Here is a 15,185-nt window from a genome sequence, read left to right on the forward strand (position 1 = left end):
ATATATCACCTTTAAAAATTTAAAAATGTTTTAATAGAAAACAATAAAATAAGGCTTAATACAAAAACAAGTATCCAAACCTTATCTTAAGTTAACTTTAGGTGTTGTATAAAGAATTTTTCGTTAAAATAGGTATCTAATATTTTTTTCATTACATTTTTAGGCGTCTAACATTTTCTCTGTTATATTTTTAGGTACCTACACAGTAACAGTCATTAAAAAAACTTGTTAAGTGACATATGTTATATTTATATTTTGGTTTAATTCAAAAATAAGTATTTAAACTATACCCTAAGTTAACTTTAGGTGCCTAAATAATTTTTCATTAAAAAATGAGTGGATAATGTTTCCAACGTTATACTTTTATGTTTCTACGTAGTAACGATCGTTAAAAATTTGTTAAGTGATGTGTGTCATGTTTATATTTTTTTATTTTTTTTGAAAATAACTTAATAATATTATTAATTTTAAAAACAAAATTTTCTAAAATTATTTTTTTTTAAAAACTTGCAACCTAAAAATATCTCATTTTAATCTCATTATTAGTTATTGTCGGCAATCACCTATCATCTTCGGTATTTTCAAACGACCACTCACCTGTCGTCGGACCTCCACTATTGAACATCTCTCTTATTATCATCCCAATCCTCCATAAATCCAAACTTAAATCCCTAAATATACTACCCAAATCTCTAACTCTAATCTTAAATTTATCATTCTCACTTTAAGTTAACTTCAGGGATTTATGGGGACGCTGGAGATTTCGAGGGAAATTTTTGTGCGTGCGGGAGGGAGAAATTTTTTTCTTAAACGTGACATGTTTCAGATATTGTTATAGCCTAGACATATATTCTTTAGATACCAAAAATTAACTTAAGGTGTAGTTTAGGTACTTATTTTTGCATTAAGTCAAAATATAAACATTTCATGTATTAATTAACGAATTTTTTTAATGATCGTTTTATATAGACGCTTAAAAATGTTACAGATAAAACGTTATACACTTAAAAGTGTAATGGAGAAAATATTTAAACAAATAATTTTAATAAAAAAAATATAATCACCTAAAATTACTTTATAGTTTAATTTTTTCCCATTAAGCCTAGAAATAAAATGGTAAGGATTTAAAGAGAGAACGACCCTCGTGTAACCAAAAACACACATTTATATATTGGAATTACTTTTTCTTTTATCATTTTCAATCACCTTATCCTTAGGTGGTGTCATAACAAGAAGATAAAACCTTTCTTATATTTTCTAAAAATAAAAATAAAGAATCCTCTAGGCTTAAACATTGGCCTCTCATATCATTCCACGTGGAAAACTCACGTGACCCAGGAAAGACTTATACAAGCGTCCAGCGTGGATATTAACGCCACGCGGCAACAACGAGGGTATAAAGTCCCCCACATTCCCTCCACATTCTTATCACACCCCGGTCTCAAACATGTAACAGCCTGCCTCGAGCCTTCCTTCCCTCCATCTGCCGTTGAAAATCTCAACCAAAGTACCAAACAAAACAAAACCGATACTATATATTATACAAACAGGACAAATATAAATACAAAGAAGGGAATTGAAAGCGACGAGAATTTTAGTTTAACGGAGAAGAAACGGGAAAAGTCAAAGGAGCCGGCTGTTTTGAAATGGCGATTCCTTTACCGGAATTGCAGCGTAGGGAGGAGGCGGTGGTGGTTTCTACGAGCACGATGAAACCGAGTACGCCGTTCGGGGGCTTTTCTGAGGAGAGTGAAGAGAAGTCTCCGATTATGATATTCTTGTTGTTCCATAAGGCGGTGCGGAATGAGCTGGATGCGCTTCACCAATTGGCTTTGGCGTTTGCTACTGGAAACAGTGTCGATATTCAATCGCTGTTTAAGCGGTACGGTTTCTTCAGATCGATTTATAAGCAACACTCTGTTGCCGAAGATGAGGTACCTTTTTTTCGCTTTATTTTTTTTACAATTTTCGAATGCTATGTTTTTTTCGCTGAGAGTTTTAAAAATTTTGAACAATTAAATTTTCTTTTATTATGAATAGTGGTTCCAATTCTTCGAATTTAAGTCTCTATACGCCTAAGTATGCATGTGGTTGACTGCCTGTTTATATACAGTTTTATTTTAAGCTCTTAATTTCAGTATCTCTTGAGTTAATTTTTTTTTCTTTGCTTGGTTAGTGGAAATTACGAAGGAATTGATCATTTTAATTATAAATATTTTTTTTCCTTTGCTTAGAATTGGAGTGCATTGATGGCATGGCATTTCAGTCTTTTTTTGAAATGAAAAAGGAAAAGATTATATTTCGATTTATATCAGCTAGGTTTTTTTTATGCATTTTGACTGTCTGTTGGAGGTTGTTTATGCAAAGTCAGTTTTCTTATGGAATTTTCATGTTTTTTAAGTTCTAATTTTAATGTATGTTTCCGTTACTTCATAACAAGTGCTTCTGCTTCTATTCAGAAGAGCGTACTTGTAGACAAATTAATGGGGGAAAAACCTTAGTAGAATACTTTTTAACTCGTCTATGAAATGATGCAACATATATATATATATATGTTGTTTTGGTTTAGATTTTAATAACGTGGGTAAAAAATGTTGAAACTGAAAGTTCTGGCTACCCCTGCTTGCTTTTTTTGTTTTTGAGAGAAGTAGCAAGATGCTCTCCAGATGTTATCAGGCAATATGCGTGAACACAATTGCTTGATACAATCGATCGTCCGCTGATTTTCTAAGATTTCAATTTTGATTCCTGGCAGTTGCATATCTTTGTTACCAAACCTTATTCTTTCTACTGTACCTGAATTTTTGACAACATCATGACTTGAAATGCAGGTTATTTTTCCAGCCCTAGATATGCGTGTGAAAAATGTGGCAAAAACCTACTCCCTTGAACACAAGGGAGAGAGTAATCTTTTCGATCATCTGTTTGAGCTTTTAAATTCTTATATGGAAGATGATGAGAGTTTTCCAAAGGAGTTAGCTTCTCGTACAGGGGCCATTCGAACCTCAATTAGTCAGCATATGGCCAAAGAAGAGGAGCAGGTATGAGCTTATTTAGTGTTGCTTTCCTATTTCAGAATTTATTCAATGTATCGATCAAATTCTTTGTTAAGTGTATCCTATATATAACTAAGATAAAAGATCCAGACCTAGGTTAAGCATAGTTGTTTTTAACCCATAAAGTCAGCATCATTTAATGTCAGCGAGAACAGAGTGCCCAATAAAAGATTTTCCGTTTGTTCTAACATTCCATCTGTTTCCAATGAACTGACACAGTTTACGTTCGAGATTTCTTTTCATTGTGTCTGAATTCTCTTTTATTATAAACAATACTGGACTTTCTCTCAATTTTTTTTTACTTGGTAGCTTATTTTATTTAATTATTTCTGATTCTTGTTTTCCATGTTTTACTGATGGATTTTAAATTATTAGCAATTTGAGGCATGACTTGGCAAGCTTATTCAAAAATTCATTTCTTTTATATGTAAAGAATCCACTTAGTAGAATAAATTGTTTTATTTCTCTCTCGCGAGTGCTGGATCTATTACATATATATCAACAGATATCCAATAATGTTGTGCCATTTGGTTTTGCTGTATTGATTTTTTGTGTTGTGAGTTGCTAGTCCTTTTAGGATCATAGATGGCCACATGTGTTGAGAAATTAAACGAGTAATTTTCCAATAACCAGATTAGTGAGAATGCAAAAATAAAACGGAAAAATAATACCAGAAATTGATAACGGAGTTTGGCCAATTATGTCACGTCTCCAGACTACAACAAATCTTTTACTAAGAGAGAAAATTTACAGGTATTTACAAAACACTCGCAACTCACAAGAAAACTCTCTAAACTCTTTAGTATTGGGAGAAAGAAATGATTTGGGATAATTTTGAAGCTAAATGTGTTAGGCTATTTATAGTTGAAGCTTAAGGACTAATCTTGTAAATACCCTAAAGTACATGGACTTAATTTGGTAATTTTCCCTTACCAATTTTCCACCATTTCAGCTGTCAACTTTTAACCACCAAATTCACGGTGGCTACAGCAAAATATGATCATTGAAAGCTGCAAATTATTGGCTTTTCAATAATCTCCTACTTGAAGATTAATTTTAATCTGTCTTCACACCTCAATCAATGCAGCAACATTTCTAGTATTGTTACTCTAACATGCCAACTGAAGCAGAACATAACTTCGGTTTGTCCGTAGTCACTGCCTTTGTTGACATAAGCGAGTCCATCTCATCTTTCATGGAAGACTCCCACTTGACTAAATCCTCCACCTGCATTGTTTCATTATAGCACTCTGGTTCACCATTGTCAGTCAGCAACAAGTAGTGCAAAGAAGACGAATAACGCTGGGTTGGTTTAGGAATTCTAGAGGAGAGTCTCAACTCTGGTGTGTCTGGTTCTTCTTGAACTGCTTCAGGGCTGATTTGAACATCATTTCCAGAAATCTCTTCAAACTCAACAAATTCCTTTGTTTCAGCTTTGGTATTGGAGCTACTTAATTCTATGACTGACCTGACTTTGTGCATCACATTCTCATTGAAAATGACATCTCTGCTTCTGATGATCTTTCGATTTTCATAATCCCAAAAACGGTAACCAAACTCATCACCACCATAACCAACAAAGACACATTTGTTGGACTTAACATCAAGTTTACTTCTTTCAGCAGAATTTATGTGTACATAAGAAATACAACCAAACACTTTTAAGTGTGAAAGGTTTATTTCTTTTCTGCTCCAAACTTCCTCTGGTATTCAAGGGAAGTGAGGGCCCACGATTGATCAGGTAAGTTACAGTGTTGATAGCTTCAGCCCATAGCATTTTGGGCAAACCGTCATGTATCCTCATGCTTCTGGCACGTTCATTCAAAGTTATGTTCATGCGCTCTGCTATGCCATTCTACTGCGGTGTCATGAGAACTGCTGTCTACATATTCCTTTGGTGTCATAGGTTTGATTTTCCATCAGCATCTGCTACTGCAATGATATTCTCCAAGTTTGATGTTACATAGAGAGTACCAGTCTTCTTACCATGAGCAATGACGAGTGTTCCTTTGGTAATCTTCCATTCACAGTCTGAAAAAGTTGTACAATATCCTTTTCCATCAAGTTTGTCCTACAGAAATCATATTTATTTTGAGGCTAGGAATATGTCTCACTCTCTTAGCTTCCAGGTGGTCTGGTTTGATAACTTTAATCGGATGTCTCCTTTTCCGACGATCTTCAAGGTTTCATCATCAGCTAGATGAACCTTCCCAAAATCACCATTGACATAGTTCTCCATGATTTCTTGACATGGGGTGGAGTGGAAAAATGCCCTTGAATCCAAGATCCATGATTCAATCGGACTATTGACGTTTAGAATCATGGCATCACATGTTTCCTCTGTTACGTTGGCAGATTCCTATGCGTTGGTATCTTTCTTCGGTACTCGACAATCTCTTTTAAAGTGATTCTTCTTGCCGTAATTATAACGGTTAAAAGCTTTCTTTCCCGTTCTTGATTTTCCCGTTCTAGATTTCGATCTGTCACGATTTGGATTTCTTTCTGAAGTTCTCCCTCTAGACTCTGTGTGCAAGGCTGAGGAGCTTGATGCTTCACCCGATTCTCTCCGTCAAATTTCTTCACTCAATACCAAATCCCGAACATCGTCAAATTTCAATTTACTGTTTCCCGACGAGCTGCTGACTGTTGTAACAGTAGCATTCCAACTATCTAAGTAGAGATGATAAGAGAATTAAAGCTTGAATTTCATCATCGAATTCAATTTTCACGGAACTCAACTGGGTTGTGATTGTTTTGAGTTCATTTAGGTGTTGAGCCACTGATTCCCCTTCCGCCATCTGCAAATTGAATAATCGCCTCATCAAGTGAATTTTGTTTGAGGCCAATGACTTCTCATACATACTGGAGAGAACCGCTATAAGACCCGCCGTGGTCTTTTCCTTTGCTATGTTGAAAGCAACATTGCGGGATAACGTCAGTCGGATAACTACGAGAGCTTGTCTGTCGAGAAGAGCCTAGTCTTCATCCTTCATACCCTCTGGTTGCTTTCCTGAAAGAGGTTGATATAGATTTATCTGGTACAGAAAATCTTCAATCTGCATATTCCAAAAGCCAAAGTCTGTATCATCGAACTTCTCAATTTTCACATTCCCTTCGTCTGCAGCCATCGCTCCCACTCGAATCTGGCTTCTTTTTTGGATCGTTTCTGACAATTTTGCGAACGACTGTGTATTAGAACACCTCCGTCGACAAACTCGAATCGCCGACCAAATTTTACTATTCACAAAATTCACTATTCACGTGAATAGTAACATCGCAGAAAACCCGAAAAAATTCACCACCAAAAGCTCTTGATATCAATTGTTGGGAAATTGAACGAGTAATTTCCCTATAACCAGATTAGTGAGAATGCGAAAAATAAAGTGGAAAAATAATACCCAAAATTGATAACGGAGTTCGGCCAATTATGCCTACGTCTCTAGACTGCTGCAGATATTTTACTAAGAGAGAAAATTTACAGGTGTTTACAAAACACTTACAACTCACAAGAAAACTCTCTAAACTCTTTAGTATTTAGTATTAGGAGAAAGAAATGATTTGGGATAATTTTGAACCTAAATGGGTCAGGGTATTTATAGTTGAAGTTTAAGGACTAATCTTATAAATACCCTAAAGTACATGGACTTAATTTAGTAATTTTCCCTTACCAATTTTCCACCATTTCAGCTGCCAACTTTCAACCAACTTGCTGCCAACTTTTAACCACCAAATTCACGGTGGTTGCAGCAAAATATGACCATTGAAAGCTGCAAATTATTGACTTTTCAACAACATGTGCATGGTAAACTATATTGAAAAAGGAAAAAAAAAAAATGAGACCTATGTTGTTTAAACTTGGGTACAAATTTTGGTTACGGATGTTTCTACTACACATATGTTTGATCTTTCATAAGTTTTTCCTTGTAATCGGAAAGTTGCAGCCTAATACATGCCAGGCTATTTGTGATGCCTCTATGTCTGACAAGGTTGCACCATGGAAAAGTAAATAGCTGGAGCAGGGACATTTTATCTCTTTGAAGATTAGGAAAACTTTGCCTTTGTCACCATTCTTTTGATGTGTTGGGAGAAAAATGTAAAATATCCAAGGAGTTTACTGATAATGGATTTGTGAAAGATGGTTTTCACTGAAGATACTGCTCCAAATACCTACAAAATTCCAATGTGAGACACAGATAATATGATCTTCAAGGAATGAGAGAAACATGGTTTCTTTAATTGATCAAAAACATGCTTGAATTCACTAAAGGAATCAGGGGATTTGATTGGAGAAAGAGGGAAGTAGAAGAAAGGAAAAACCATATAAGATCTATATTTTACTCTTGAGGATTATTCAGCATCATGCTTTTAATGTATCCATCTTCAATTTTCCAGGACCTTACTACATTTACAGCTGCACTATTGTTTTTAACATATTAAATTTCCCAAGCTATGTGAAGAAGATGCCAATTTGATAGTATAAATATTTTTTCTTTGAAAAATATCTATTTTAAACAAATTCAAGACAATACCAATAGCTATTTTCTTTATCATCTAAAACTACTGTTAACATGATTTAGCGGTCTTCTCTTGTTGTTGCTTTAATCATCAATTCACAAGATGACATGTGCTAGACCAAGGCTGTATTTTCAGATTACATGGTATTCTCTTTGAATTGACAGGTTTTTCCCTTGGTTATTGAAAAGTTCTCTCTTGAAGAGCAAGCATCTCTAGTTTGGCAGTTTTTATGCAGCATTCCTGTGAATATGGTGGCAGAGTTCCTTCCATGGCTTTCATCTTTTCTTTCACCTGATGAATATCAGGACATGCAGAAATGCTTAAGCAAAATAGTTCCAGAAGAAAAGCTTCTGCAGCAGGCAAGATTTCTATTTTCAATAGCCCTCTATTTATTTTGGACAATTTTTTTGTGAGCTTATTAATTCTTTTACTTCTAAAGGTTATATTCACTTGGATGGAAGGGAGAAATGGTGCTGACTTATTAGGAAAGTGTCAGCTAGATTCTGCTGATGGCATAACCCAGTCATTGGACAGTAGAACCTGTCCTTGTGAGTTGTTCAAGACAGGGAAAAGAAAATGTTTGGAGCCCGACAGTAATTATTCAGAGATGGATGGCACACATCCAATTAATGAAATATTGCTTTGGCATAATGCTATTAAAAGAGAGTTGAATGAGATAGCTGAGGGGGCTAGGAAGATTCAACTCTTTGGGGATTTCAATAATCTTTCAGTCTTTAATGAACGATTGCAATTTATTGCTGAGGTTTGCATCTTTCACAGGTATTTGTCTCTTTTTGTTTTATACTTTTCCCTTTACCATAATAACAAATTCTACCTTAATAATCCACTGAGTCTGACTTTCTACCACAGAGAAGTTATCACAAGCATCCAGCCCATCATGCCTTTAAAATTAGGTTTCCTTTAATTTATCATTTATTTCTTTGTAAACTCATTTATCATTTTATTAAAAATGACATTAAATACAAATCCTATTATCAAAATGATTTCTCACTTTAACATAAAAATATTCTATAGTATAAGTTTAAATACCAATTGTATATGTTCCCAGGTCAGGATAATCTTAGGCTGTTCCCTCTGCTGTTTCTTTCTTGTTGTTGTAAAAACCCTCCCCTCCTTTCTTCAGCTCCCATCTCAAAAGGATAAGTTAAAAGGAGAAAAAATACTTCCAGGGCAGGTGGAACTGGTTACGGTTCTTTTTCTTTGTGTGGAAACAATCTTGAAAGAGAAACCTAAAAGCAATGGTACCATTCATACCAGCTCTGATCTCTAGTTTGTCAATTTTTTTCTCTTTTTCTCAGTCTTCTTCAAGTTATATGAATAAGAATGGACCAAAGAAACAAAAATTGATATCCATCCCTAGTGCTTTTACTGAATTATGGCTATTAATTACAGAAGAAGCTTATGAATTTTAAAATATTCCGACGTATATGTTTTGATATCATGACCTGATTCTGTAAAGACCCTAGTTTTGCTGTATATTTGTTTGCATATATTTTAAGCAGGAAATTGATGATTGGGTTGCTACTATTATGAAGTATTGCAGAGGACAAGGTAATATTCCCTGCAGTTGATGAAGAGTTGTCTTTCACCCAGGAGCATGCTGAAGAAGAAAGCCAATTCAATGACTTTAGGTGTTTGATTGAAAGTATTCAAAATGCGGGAGCAACTTCTAGTTCTTCTGCTGAATTTTATTCCAAGTTATGTGAGCATGCTGATCAAATAATGGAAACTATACTGACCCATTTCCAAAATGAGGAAGTTCAGGTGATTTTCTTTTTTGGGTTGTTTGGTGGGTGCTCTGATTAAACCGTTGCCTTTTCCTTTCTCCTTTTTCTATAATGACCCACATCAGCAGGGAAGGAGAAAGTGTTGTTTAGTTATGATATTAATAAATGCTTAATATTTTATAGTCCATTTATGCTCTAAGTTTGGAACTAAAGCTCTATGTTTTCGTGAGCTGTGATTTATTATATTAAATAATGTTGTGCATGTGTAGAATCCTATGCTACTGAAACAAGCCTTCAATGTAAATGTTTCTAATATATTCGTGTTGATTTCTAGGTTCTTCCAATTGCACGAAAGAACTTTAGTTTCAAAAGGCAGCGTGAACTTTTGTATCAAAGCTTGTGTGTAATGCCTTTGAGAATGATTGAGCGTGTCTTGCCATGGCTGGTTGGGTCATTAACAGACAATGAAGCTCGGAATTTCCTGAAGAACATTCAGTTTGCAGGTCTCATACCCATTCCCTATACAGTCATTTAGTCAATTTATGTAATAGAGGTAAATCTTTCACCACTCCATGACTCCTGTCTAACACACTGATATTTTCTTGCTTCAGCTCCAGCAACAGATACTGCTCTGATGACACTTTTTTCTGGTTGGGCTTGCAAGGGCCGTAACCAAGGCATGTGTTTGTCTCCAAGTGGCAACAGTTGCTGTGTGAAAAGGTTCACTGACATTGAAGAAGACTTTGTTCAGTCATGTTGTGCATGCACTTCTTCCTTGTGCATGAATGAGACCTGTTCATCAATTCATGGAGATGAAGTCAAGAGACCAGTCAAAAGAAACGTTTCTGATTCATGCAGAACTGATGGTGCCTCTGACCGGTCAGTTAGTCTCAATGCCCATGAGCAATCTTGCAATGAAAGGGCATGCTGTGTTCCTGGTTTAGGAGTAAATTCTAATAACCTGGGGATAAGTTCTCTTTTAACAGCCAAGTCTCTGAGATCTTTGTCTTTTAGCTCCTCCGCTCCATCTCTTAATTCCAGTCTTTTTGTCTGGGAAACAGATAATAACTTGTCCAGCATTGGCTCAGAAGAACGACCAATTGATACTATTTTCAAAATTTCATAAAGCCATCAGCAAAGACTTGGAATATCTGGATGTTGAATCTGGAAAGCTCGGTGATCGTGATGAGACATTCCTTAGGCAATTTATTGGAAAGATTTCATCTATTGTGGGGTTTATACAGAGCTCATAGTAATGCTGAGGATGATATTGTTTTCCCAGCATTGGAGTCTAAAGAGACGCTTCATAATGTTAGTCACTCCTATACACTAGATCATAAGCAGGAGGAAACATTGTTTGAAGACATTAACAATGTTCTTTCTGAACTTTCACACCTTCTTGAAAGCTCTACCAGAGGTCATGTGGCCACTGATACCAACATTGAACTTTCTGATGCCTGCGATGGAGATTGTCTGAGAAAATATAATGAGCTGGCTACTAAGCTTCAGGGGATGTGCAAATCCATCAGAGTTACCTTGGATCATCATATTTTCCGGGAGGAACTTGAACTTTGGCCATTATTTGGTAAACATTTTTCTGTGGAGGAGCAAGACAAACTAGTTGGGCGCATAATTGGAACCACAGGCGCTGAAGTGCTTCAGTCAATGCTGCCATGGGTAACTTCAGCCCTTACTCAGGAGGAGCAAATAAATGATGGACACATGGAAGCAAGCAACCAAAATACCATGTTCAATGAGTGGCTTAACGAATGTTGGAAAAAACCTTCTGAATCGTTCTTGCAGAATGAAATGTCAGAAACTGGCATTTCTCTAAAAGGTATTTGGTAATTATATGCATTTGGTTTGAACATTGTTGGGTGAAACATGTTAATTTATTTCTCTAATATTCTGCTCCAGATAATGATTTTCAAGACAGCTTGGAACAATGTGATCAAATGTTTAAGCCTGGGTGGAAAGATTTTTCCGGATGAATCAAAATGAGCTCGAGTCCGAGATCAGAAAGGTTTATCGGGACTCAACTCTTGATCCTAGGAGAAAAGCATATCTTGTTCAGAATCTTTAACTAGGTTTGTTCCATGACAGTAATCTGCGTTGTCAGTATTTGATTCCTAATGATATTGGCATTATAATGTCTTCTAGCTTTCTGTTTCTTTTTTTGTGTTTCAACAACGGTTCATTTTCAATTTTTCACATGATTGCTTAATAATCATTAACTTAATTGTTTGTTTTAGTCGTTGGATAGCTGCTCAGCAAAAGTTGCCCCAAGAAGCATCTACTGAAGCATTTAAAGGTGAAGATGTGTTGGGATGTTCTCCATCATTTCGTGATCCAGATAAGCAAATATTTGGTTGTGAGCACTATAAAAGAAACTGCAAACTCCGTGCTGCTTGCTGTGGGAAGTTGTTTACTTGCAGATTTTGCCATGATAATGTGAGCGATCACTCTATGGATAGGTAAGCTTGAATAAATCCTCTAATCTGAGGTTGGATTTCTGTGCATATTGATTTTTTGTTTTTGCTCACATTTCAGGAAAGCAACCTTGGAGATGATGTGCATGAGTTGCCTCAAGATTCAACCTGTTGGGCCAATATGTGTTGCACCTTCTTGCAATGGACTTTCAATGGCAAAGTATTATTGTAGTATTTGCAAGTTTTTTGATGATGAAAGGTAATGCTCTTCTTGGCAACTTACTACTTGCAGCAACATCTTTGCTCATCTGAATTTCATTTTTACTGTGCTCGTCATCTCAGATATTTAACCTCTAGAGCCTTCGATTACCATTTTAAGTTGTTGTAAACCACAATTATCCTTGTGAATAAGCAGACTATTTTCTAACCCCTTCTTGTTGAAGCTCTTAGAAATTCCCTTTTTTGTGTTTATGACATCTTTATTACCCCTTTTGATGACCAATAACCAGCTTGTACTAATGTCAGTTCCTTTTTATATGAAATCATGGGCTTTGACACCTGTTTGTCCAATGACTGATAACTTTATGATAACCTAGAATTGTAGGTAATGTTATAGTGGCATACAACCTTAAACACTGTTATAGCGCCTGAGGCAATTTAAGGATTTATTTCTTTAGTCTGGAAAGATGTAAGATTCTTCTTGTTTTCCTCTTCATTTTCTTTTCAGCAAATTCGTAAATTGTTTTGTATTACTTATTTTTCTGTCCAGCTGTGTTCCTCTGTCTCTTTATTTTGGCTTGAAGTATGTGTATCCAGAAGTCGCATCTGGCAAATCTTTAGATATGAGTGTATGTATGATCCTCTAAGGATCCTCCAAATACCTAGAAAAACTTTTTAAAAAAATTGAACATGCCAGTGGCTGTTTCTGATACCTGTACCTCAGTAGTAATATAGTTGTCCACCATTTTCTCCTTTCCTTTCCCTTTGTACACCTGCATTCTGATAGTGGAAGAATATAGGAGAGAAGTAAAACTGGTTCTTTTGTTTCTCGAGTGTAATCAGAATGATGATTGGAAATAATAAAGAATGACCGGTTGGTTTAGGTTTTCAATGGAAGAGATGGTGCTTATCCTGATCTTGATTTATATCCTAATCATTTTTCTGCTGCAGGAATGTGTATCATTGTCCATTTTGCAATCTGTGTCGTGTTGGGAAAGGACTTGGCATTGATTTTTTTCATTGCATGACATGCAATTGTTGCCTCGGGACAAAGTTAGTGAATCACAAGTGCCTGGAGAAAAGTTTAGAAACCAACTGCCCTATCTGTTGTGATTTTTTGTTCACGTCAAGTGCAACAGTCAGAGCTCTACCTTGTGGCCACTACATGCATTCAGCTTGTTTTCAGGTTCTTGGCTTTCCTTTCCTCATATTCCCAATACGCATCTTCATTTGTTTCTTCATGTATAATTATTCTGTGAATGAATACTGGAGAATTGGTTTATAAGCTAACCTCACATCTTTTTTTTCCTGTTAGGCATACACTTGCAGTCATTACACTTGTCCACTTTGCAGTAAATCCTTGGGAGATATGGCGGTAAAAGAACTTTCTTGCACTCTAGACTTTTTACGACTTTATAAAAAGCTATCTTTTCATACCCATGTGCTCATTTTTTTTCCTATGCTCCTTTATCTACTTGAAGATTCAAAATGCATCCCTAATACCGCTTTTCCCTTTTTCCTCATTATATTGATTCCAGGACATAATTATGCGATCATTTTTTGTTTCGGTCATCTTTCAGGTTTACTTTGGCATGCTTGATGCATTGTTGGCTGCTGAAGAGCTTCCTGAAGAATATAGGGATCGATATCAGGTACATTTGTTTCTTACCTTAGAAAACCAACATTTTCGGATTTGGTGGGACAGAGCAGGGGTTCATTACATAATTTCATGTTTAATAGATCAATTGCTGGTTAAGAATATGAAAAAAAGTTATAGATATTTAAGATTCAAATTTTAGACTTGATGGAGGTTACTTTTTAAAAATTAAAACTATAGAATGACTTAAATGGACTTAAGTTACAGATTTTATCTCAAGCAATATCTTTGTACAACATTAATTTGCTCACATCAAGGGCATATGCAATCCACAGGATATACTGTGCAACGATTGCGACCGAAAGGGCATGGCTCGGTTCCATTGGTTGTATCACAAGTGTGAATATTGTGGATCATACAACACCCGGGTGATCAAGACTCAGGCTCAGACCCAGACGCTAGCATCAGACTGCGCTTCCGCTCAACAATGAGAGGCTTCTCTTTTCCCGAAGACTTACAGACGTTAGTTTGTAAATAACTTTGTATAGGCAGTTATTCCCAATTATGACTAGTTTCCTTCCTCCTTTGCTAAGGATAATACACACGGAATGAGCCCTTTTACCCCCCCCCCCCTTCTCCCTTGTTTTTTCGGCTTTTGGGTTCAGCAAAAATCATCCAGACATTAAAAAGTTTAGATATGTTTAAAACTTTTCCTACAAGGGAAAGGATTAATTCCTACCTAAACTTTAAACTAATTGACTGTTCGGTACCGTATCAGTACAGGTAGTACTGATCAGTACATAGTTATAAAGTAAAAAGGAAACGACATTGACATCGTATAGTTTCATCTTAAAAATTAGTTGGGATTGACGAGTGCCATGAGTTGCTGAGAAGGGCCGGGAATGGGTTGGATGTTGAGTTGAGAAGATAGGGGTTTTAATTTTCCTTCTCATGTAAAGGATATTCTTTTATATATGTATTTACATGGAAGGATGGTTTGTAAGAGCAACTGGGAGCGAACGGATGCGTATATACATTATCAAATACAATGTTAGATAGACTTTTTTTCATTTCTATAAAGGAGGGTTGAAATGGTGACAAATGTTCCGTTTATCTACTCTTTTTTCATTAATCAAATTGATCGACGTTAGATTTTTATTTTATTTCTATTTTTTCACAATGTAAAAATAAGTTTTCCGGACTTAAATTGAATGAAAATAATATCAAAAGATATTGTATAAAAATCGATTTTTATTTCATTTATTAGAAATTAGTTACCCATACATATTTGATTTCTACTTCTTCTTTTTGAATAGTTGATACCTACTTTATTTTATAACTAAAGCACAATTAAACTTAATTGCAGTACTAGATCACCATTAAATAAAATATATAAAATTAATTTTAAAAGAAAATATTTTAGACATCAAAAAATTATTATTTTTTTGTTAACGTATCATTTTATCACATCAATATCTTAATATATTATATATATAACCTTGTTTTATTAACATGCAATGTCATGTAAATCTGTCACATCATCTCAAGATGTTTACTATAAATTAACTAATGATTTTTATCTAAAGAAAACGTACTATACTTTAAAATGACACATTAGTTA

The 15,185-nt window shown here is 35.3% G+C and overlaps 1 protein-coding gene across 1 annotated transcript; it reads left to right on the forward strand.

Annotated features, from left to right (window-relative positions):
* The first annotated feature begins 1,416 nt into the window (after positions 1-1,416).
* On the forward strand, positions 1,417-14,396 carry LOC120140482 (zinc finger protein BRUTUS-like). Its single transcript, XM_039155469.1, is given in 19 exon segments — positions 1,417-1,934; positions 2,832-3,041; positions 7,736-7,930; positions 8,011-8,351; positions 9,128-9,356; positions 9,654-9,822; positions 9,931-10,433; positions 10,435-10,533; positions 10,535-11,028; positions 11,030-11,055; positions 11,058-11,156; positions 11,237-11,296; positions 11,299-11,410; positions 11,572-11,793; positions 11,870-12,007; positions 12,919-13,153; positions 13,283-13,342; positions 13,548-13,619; positions 13,900-14,396. Coding segments are annotated over 19 exon segments (3,708 nt in total). The 5' UTR covers positions 1,417-1,646; the 3' UTR covers positions 14,056-14,396.
* Positions 14,397-15,185: the final 789 nt, after the last annotated feature.

The sequence above is a fragment of the Hibiscus syriacus genome, unplaced genomic scaffold (assembly GCF_006381635.1).
Source record: "Hibiscus syriacus cultivar Baekdansim isolate YM2019G1 unplaced genomic scaffold, ASM638163v2 tig00110785_pilon, whole genome shotgun sequence".
In the NCBI taxonomy this organism is placed as follows: domain Eukaryota; kingdom Viridiplantae; phylum Streptophyta; class Magnoliopsida; order Malvales; family Malvaceae; genus Hibiscus; species Hibiscus syriacus.